We start from the raw sequence: 7,244 nt of genomic DNA, 5'->3' as shown, positions 1-7,244 counted from the left end.
TCATCATCAACCGAGGCGCGACACCGGCGCCCAGTGGCAGCCCGGCCAAGCTGGTCATGGCGCCCAACAACCCCCACCTCAAAAGCCACAGACGACGAAACGGCGAGCTCGCTGCCGCCGACCCCGAGAAGGAGAAGTTCGCCCTGGAGGCCAAGTATCCCGGACGTGAGGCCCGGCCCGGCATGGAGCACTGCAAGCAGCTGTCTGATGTTCTCTACAGCCGCTGGACGGACGGTCTGCGCCTGCGCTGGCCGGCTGTGTGAGGTGTGCCTGACGGTGCCTCTTTTCTCGCGCGTGCGTGAGAGATGAGGCTGTATTCGAAATGTGTAAGACCACGGCATGAACAGCATACCAGGTTTCGGAAGCATACACAAAAGCATTTGCGGATGTGCGATTGGATCACATTCCGTCCCATTTTGTTTCTCCTTCTTCTTTCCCTCCCTTTTTTTGGACATTCGATTTTTGGATGTCGTGGTATTTGAGAGTTTTTCTTTTGGTTTTGCTCGAGCGCATCGATACGGAGGGAAGGCGGGAGTGCTGGTTTTCTGACGAAGCCATGAGTTTTTTGCATGGTTCGATGTGTGTTTTTGCTTTGGTTGTACGACTATGTGGTCTGCTGGCGTTCAGGGGATGGTGTAACAGATACCTCGCGGTTCGCGATTGAGATTTTTTTTAGCATAGCATTAGGTAGTTGGAATGAGAGACGTTCCCTGCGGCTTTGGTCCTGTGCGCATGCATCATGAATTACTGTTGATGAGGGTCTCTAGTGAGGTGGAAATTTTAAACTTTAAGGGGTCATTCAAGATGGAAGGGGGGTTGAACGTTTGGTATCACTCGGTTCCGGCTGGCGGAGGTCCTAGGGACAGCTTGATCCGCCAATTTATAAACTCATCCGTGAGGATCTCGCCGTGGCCCGCCTCCTCGATGCGAAAGACCTCGATGGTCGGCGACCCGGGCTTCCTGCGTATCCTCCACACGCCATCGTCATTGATCGTCTGCCGGAGCCCTGTCCGTTTGTGTCAGTGGGCGATCGATAGAGGATGGCCTCGGCACGGCCAAATCGCCGAGAGCAGGAAAAGAGGCAGGCAAACGGGGGAGGAGACCTACAGTCGAGAAACTCGCCCGCAAAGTTGACGCACATGTCCCCGTTCCACGGCGGATTCGGCCGCCGGGCAATCGTGTCGGGGATCTCGGCCGTCTGGATCTCTTGGACGCGCGCGAGGATGCCGGCGTGGGTGCGGAAGCCGACGATGATGCGCGGGACGCCGAGGAGGAAGGACTGCAGCCAGAACTTGAGGAGCTTGCGGTCAAAGGTGGCGGCGTCGCGGTCGGAGCGAATGTCGACGGACGTCTTCAGTTCGACCCAGTTGATGGGGGTGCCGGGCTGCGCGGGCTTGGAGTCCCAGACTGAGCCAGGAGGGGTGGGCATGTCAGCCTGATCAGACGATCGGGATTGTTTGGTCGCATAGTTCGGGGGGGGGAAGGATAGCAGGGGGAGCCAGAGGCAAGGAAGACTTACTGGCGTCGACCTCGCCGCCGATGCAGATGGTCGTCGCGCCGATGCCGGTGCGGACGACGGAGCAGTACTGGGCCTTGTTGTTGACGACTTCGTCCTCGCGGTTCTCGATGTACTCGCGCGGTGTGTCGCCCCAAGGCTTCGGGAGGGTCGCTAGAGTTTCAAACTTGTAGCCTGCAAAGGAGTCAGTAACGGCTTGGATAAACCTCCCCCAAGGACAGGGAGAAGAGCGCACCCCAGAACTGCATGACTTCTGGCGCATGGGGCCCGCGTCGTTGTTGGGCGTTCTGCTGCTGCTGAGACGCTTTCTTGTAGGCGTTGTTCTCCTCGATGAAGCTACGCCGTGTAAGCCATGAGCCGGTCCTCACACTCAGGCCAAGGGGCTTGTTCCTACATGCAATCCTACGAACGTCAGTGGAGAGCCACACGAGAGATGGTTGGGAAAGCCGGCGCACTTGGTACAGAGTCGCGTTCATCTCGAACCTGGTGGGTCATCAGCTGCGTCGCCCTCCCGTCCTTGACGGTCCTCTCACCCGTCGCGGTCGTCAAACGGCGTGCTCATGATCTAATGGATGATTCGTCAGAAACAGAACGTCCAAAAGAACGACACAGGAGTTTGAGGGCGTACCTTGGTCATCATGCCCCTCCATGTGACGAGCTGAGCATCAATCTTCTGTCCCGACTTCTGTTCATGAGCCTGGATGGTCTTGAGCAGACTGACGAGGTGCTCATCGCCAGACTCGTCCGCTTTGACAAAGGTATCGTAGCCCTTGGACAAGTCGGCGCCTATAGTGGGATTGTAATAGTAGCGCATAGACGAGTCATCGAGATGGAACTCATGATTGTCGTCGTATGAGAAGCAGGCGAATTCCTGGTTGATGTTTATTAGTGGCTGTACGATGCGCCTGGGACATTGACGGACCTTTGGTCGCTTAACAGGTTGGCTGGCGCTGTAGAAGCGGCCAATAGGTTGTATAGAGAAGCTGGTCGCCATTGTCAAAGTTGCGCCTCACAGACGATTCAACGCCCGTAGTTGTGTAGGTAGTGCAGACAGCACAAGGCAGCACGTTGTGTACCCGTCGAAGTTCATCTGAGTGTCCAGTCGAGGCATCTTAGGTAAGGCGTGAAGACACTGACTGTTGGGAACGCATCAGGGAGCTCACTGGAGTAAGGTACCTACGTGTGGGGTACTTTGGTACCTGGGACCTGTTTATCGCGACGACTGACTCCAGCTGTGCGTTTTCCTCTTGTATTATGCAGATTGCATATACTCTGCACCTACCACGTTTCTACTCTATTGGCAGCCATTGCCCTCCTTCTCCGGCATACAGAGAACTAGGTCAGTCACTTGTGGGCGTCAACGGAATTGACGATGAGCATCGTAGATGCCCCACCACATGCGTACCTTGTATGTACCTAGGTAGGTAGGTAGGTAGGTAGGTAGGTAGGTAGGTAGGTAGGTAGGTAGCTCGGCAGGTACTGTAGGAGCACAGCCACAGGGGACGATGAAACCAAGAATGCGGCCACTGGCCATTTGCGCTGAAACATGTCCGGGGGTGGCTGGCCTGCACTTTCCCACTTCCCACTGAATAACCCACCTAGGACGGGGCCCTGTGGTACCTGAACATGGGAGCTCGAGTGAATTGAACTGCTCAGCCTACCTTCCAACCTACCTAAGTACCTACACTCCTTCGCCTTACGCCTTCTCACGACCCCTTCACGACGCTCGACTCGCAGCCCCCTCGATCCGATTGATCGTCCGACACACCTATCCCGCCAACCGCCGAGGAGCACACCCTACTGCCCTCTTGCATCCGATGATGCGCCAGCCGCCACCATCCACGTAGCGCATTCGCTCCACCGTCTCCCGCCATGTCGAACCGGTATGGGAGCCCCTACCGCAATGGCAACGGCTATGGCAACTTCGGAGCGCCACCGCAGGAGGACCAGCAGGGCGACTACGACCCCTACGGCGACGGCTACTCGAACAGCGGCCGCTACGGCTCGCCGTCCCAGCAGACTATGGCCTACAGGACGCCGCCCCCGCAGGCCGCCTCTCGAAACGTCCCGCCGCCTGTTCGCCAGGAGCGCATGCAGCCCGAGACGAACGCCGAGCGCCAGATCGCCCAAGTCCTCGAGCTCATCAAGCGCGAGTGGCCCTCCATGTGCCAGACCGACTGCATCCCCGTCCAGCTCGCCCTGCAACTGCTCGACACGAGCTCCGTCGGCCGCGCCCACGAATACCGCAACTTCCAGGAAACCCACGACTATCTCCAGAGCTCGCTCAAGGGCATCGTCCACGAGCACCACCAGGGCTTCAACAGTTCCATCGGCACGTTTCACAAGATCCAGGGCAGCATACAGGCCTCGCAAAAGAGGGTGCGCGCCCTGAAGGAGTCGCTGGCCTCGTCCAAGGTCAGCCTCTGCTCCACCGATCCCGAGCTCAAGAAATTGTCCGCCACGTCGCAGGCCTACGACGAGCTGTTGACCAGCCTCAACGAGCTCGAGGAGCTCCGCCTCGTCCCCGACCAGCTCGAGGCCCGCATCTCCGAGAAGAGGTTCCTGTCCGCCGTCGATATTCTGCAGAGCGCGCTGCGCAAGCTGCGGAAGCCCGAGCTGGACAATATCGGCGCCCTGAGCGACCTCAGGAACTATCTGGCAAACCAAGACTCGGCATTGATGGATATCCTGGTCGAAGAGCTGCACGAGCATCTTTATCTCAAATCACCCTATTGCCAGGAGCGGTGGCAGAGCCTCGCCAAGACACAAGGCGCCTTTAATGATGCCTACACCGATGCGACGGCTATTCCGCTCTTCCACTCATGTCTGGAGGGCATGGATCTCGAGCGGCCGGCGACGGAGGACCCAGCCAAGAACCCCGAGGCTGACACATTCACCTATGTTGGGCTTCTCGTCGAGTCCTTGAACAAGCTCGGACGGTTGGAGACGGCTGTCGACATTCTCAAACAGAGGATGCCTGTCGAGCTGTTCGGCATTGTCAACGAGACCATCAACGAGGTGGACCAGCGACACCCGAGCTCACTACGGGGCGCCGCCATAAACTCTGAAGGTCTTCACATTTACGGGAACCGAGAAACCCAGATGCGGGCAGATGTCATCTACGACTTGTTATGGGCCTTGTATGGCAAGTTTGAGGCCATTGCCGAGGGACACCGCATATTTCACGAGTCAATCAAGGCGCTCATCCGCCGCGAGGGCGCCGGGAATAATAGCGCGCTGCTTGGCAGCTTCAAGGAGCTGTGGAACCTGTATCAGAACGAGATTCGATCGCTCCTACACAACTATGTCACGACGGATGCCGACGTTTACCAGTTCAGCTCGTCACCGAAACTGGGCTCGAATATGAATGGCAAGAAGGATGTCGCGCGTGAGCACCTGTTCAAGTTTGCTGAAGCGGATCCCAAGTCGGTCGACATGGTCACCGAGTATGAGGCTCTTGAAGGCATCATCCGAGCTGCCGTCCCCGGCTTGACCGACAGTCGAAAGCCAGGCGCAGACAAGAAGGCGATTGGTCGCTCCAACAACATTGATGGCGGCAACTCGAGGAAGAGCACAACAGCCGGATACGAGAGCAAACAGAACAGCTCTAGCAACCACAAATCGCTCGTTGAGCCGAGCGTTTTCAACATGAGCCTGCTGTTACCACCCACCCTGGTCTTCCTCCAGCGCTTGAGGACTATTGTCCCACCTGGCTCGGACTTGGCTTCGAGCGCCCTGACATCTTTCCTGGATAACTTCCTGGTGAACGTGTTCCAGCCGCAGCTGGATGAGACATTGGGCAAACTCGCCGACACCATCTTCAGCGAGACGACTTCTTTTACGCAAGATCAAGAATGGAAGCAAGTCGCGCGGAAGCCGGTCTTCAAGGGCACGACAGCCTTCTTCACTGTTGTCATGGCGTTCTGCAAGATGCTCACAACCATCCCGCCCGATCAAGCCCTGAGCACACTAATCATTCGGCAAATGATGAGGTACTATGATCGGTGCTTCGGCTGGTTCAAATCCCTCGTCAGCAAGGCGCAGGAGACTGCCACGGACACACAAACACTGCGACTCGCGGCCAAGCTCGCACTCGAGCCCAGCCAGATCAATGAGACGATCAAGGGCATCTGGGCCTCCGAGACAACAGACACTGCCCTGATGGATAAGGAAATCGGGCAGCTGATCGCCTACACAAATAATCAGAAGACGGAGCTCAGTGATATTTTGCAAGACAAGGATACGATATCATCCATCTGCCTCCTATATACTAGCATGAAGTGGCTGGCCGTCAAGATCTCGGGTCTGCGGCACATCACCCAACACGATATTGATTCGACGCGGCCGAATCTGCCTCGCCAGTCGGGCAAGCGCTGGACCTTGATGAACGACACGAACAAGGTCACAAGTGAGGACTGTCCTGTGTACCTCCCGATGACTCAGGATACCGTCCAGTCAGTGACTCCCTGCGCCGATCCCTTCTCCATGTCCTTCTTTTTGCTGATCATCTTCCCACAGAGCCTTCGATGGTATCGTCTCCTCCTTCGAGGAGCTCGCCAACACGGCCCTCCTGACTCTTCATCTCGAGGCGCGCGCCCAGATCATCTACTCCCTCCACACGGCCCTCACCCCCTCGACGTCAGCCCCCTATCTCCTCGACCAGGAGGTCAACGAGCCCGACCCGCAGGTCCTTAAACTCAACGCCGACGTCATGACCTACGACGAGACGATCACGCGTCACCTCCGCACCCCCGAGTCGCGCTTCGTCCGCACCGGTCTCGGCCGTCTCATCGACGCCTACCTCGTCGGCAACGCCCCGCTCGCGTCCCCGATGAACGGGCGCGGCTGCGGTCGCATGCAGCTTAACATTCTCGTGCTGCAGCAGAACCTCAAGAATGTCGAGGAAGGAGTCGACCTGCGACGCGCCGCCGAGTACTTTGCTCTCTTTGAGAAGGGTCCCGACGGGGTCGTGGCCAAGGCCAAAGCGGACAAGGAGGCCGGCGAGCCGAGGCCGACGGCGAGCCGGATGAGGAGGAGAGGAGGCTCCGATTCTCGTATGACGAGCTCAAGGCGCTCATGGAGCTGTGCTTCAGCGAGCAGCTCGCAACCCAGAGAGGGCGTCGCGCGCAGCCAAGCGCAGATGGGGAGAGATTCTGGCGCTGAGCGAGTACACGTGGCAGACGTAGGGGGAACGTTCGGGGTCGAGCGGCGGAGGGGCGGAGGGGCGGTCTTGTTGTGGGATGGAGTTTAAGGCCTGCGACGGATGAAGTACATGTGACGACCTAACCTGACCTTGACGGCCAAGTAGGTAGACAGAGCCGAGCCGAGCAGCAAGGAAGATGCATGCATGACTGGGGGTATATTCCTCTGCAAGTCTATCAACAAGGGGGGGCGCCATCCAATTTTTGACACTTTTCTCTTGTTCCCTCCCTCATTCGCTCTCCCCTGATCGCACCCGTCCGCTTTCGCCTTTGACCGCAAACCTGATTGATCTATTTACTGCGACAGCAAGTCCCGCCCCCTGTTGATCTGGACCTTCTTGTCCTCGCCGCCGCTGACGATGCCCCACGTGGCATCCCACGCAACGTCAAAGACCTTGACGCCCTCGCCGCCGAGGGGCGCCCTGCGGGCCGCCGAGCGACTCGCGCGCGACGGGTGTAGACGGGGCTCACAGACGCTGCCCGCCACCGGGGGGGGGCCCCCCCCCTCGTCCGGGGGGGGGGGGCCG

The 7,244-nt window shown here is 58.3% G+C and overlaps 3 protein-coding genes across 3 annotated transcripts; 2 read left to right on the top strand and 1 right to left on the bottom strand.

The window, feature by feature from the left end:
* Window positions 1-56: 56 nt before the first annotated feature.
* Window positions 57-263, top strand: VDBG_00148 (serine/threonine-protein kinase; the record flags this gene model as incomplete). The annotated part of the gene is made up of 1 exon (XM_003008421.1): window positions 57-263. The coding sequence occupies one exon, from the start codon at window positions 57-59 to the stop codon at window positions 261-263; it is 207 nt and encodes a 68-aa protein (XP_003008467.1).
* Window positions 264-830: 567 nt separating this feature from the next.
* On the bottom strand, window positions 831-2,510 carry VDBG_00147 (RAI1; the record flags this gene model as incomplete). The annotated part of the gene is made up of 9 exons (XM_003008420.1): window positions 831-1,006; window positions 1,108-1,407; window positions 1,520-1,690; window positions 1,752-1,852; window positions 1,887-1,906; window positions 1,945-1,999; window positions 2,050-2,081; window positions 2,145-2,387; window positions 2,439-2,510. 9 exons carry the CDS (start codon window positions 2,508-2,510, stop codon window positions 831-833), a joined length of 1,170 nt encoding a protein of 389 aa, XP_003008466.1.
* An 878-nt stretch (window positions 2,511-3,388) lies between these two features.
* Window positions 3,389-6,767, top strand: VDBG_00146 (Sec8 exocyst complex component specific domain-containing protein; the record flags this gene model as incomplete). The annotated part of the gene is made up of 2 exons (XM_003008419.1): window positions 3,389-5,970; window positions 6,035-6,767. 2 exons carry the CDS (start codon window positions 3,389-3,391, stop codon window positions 6,765-6,767), a joined length of 3,315 nt encoding a protein of 1,104 aa, XP_003008465.1.
* Between the last annotated feature and the right edge of the window lie 477 nt (window positions 6,768-7,244).

This window comes from Verticillium alfalfae, genomic scaffold, assembly GCF_000150825.1.
Source record: "Verticillium alfalfae VaMs.102 supercont1.1 genomic scaffold, whole genome shotgun sequence".
Taxonomy (NCBI): Eukaryota; Fungi; Ascomycota; class Sordariomycetes; order Glomerellales; family Plectosphaerellaceae; genus Verticillium; species Verticillium alfalfae.
This window is presented reverse-complemented; position numbering and strand designations above follow the sequence as displayed.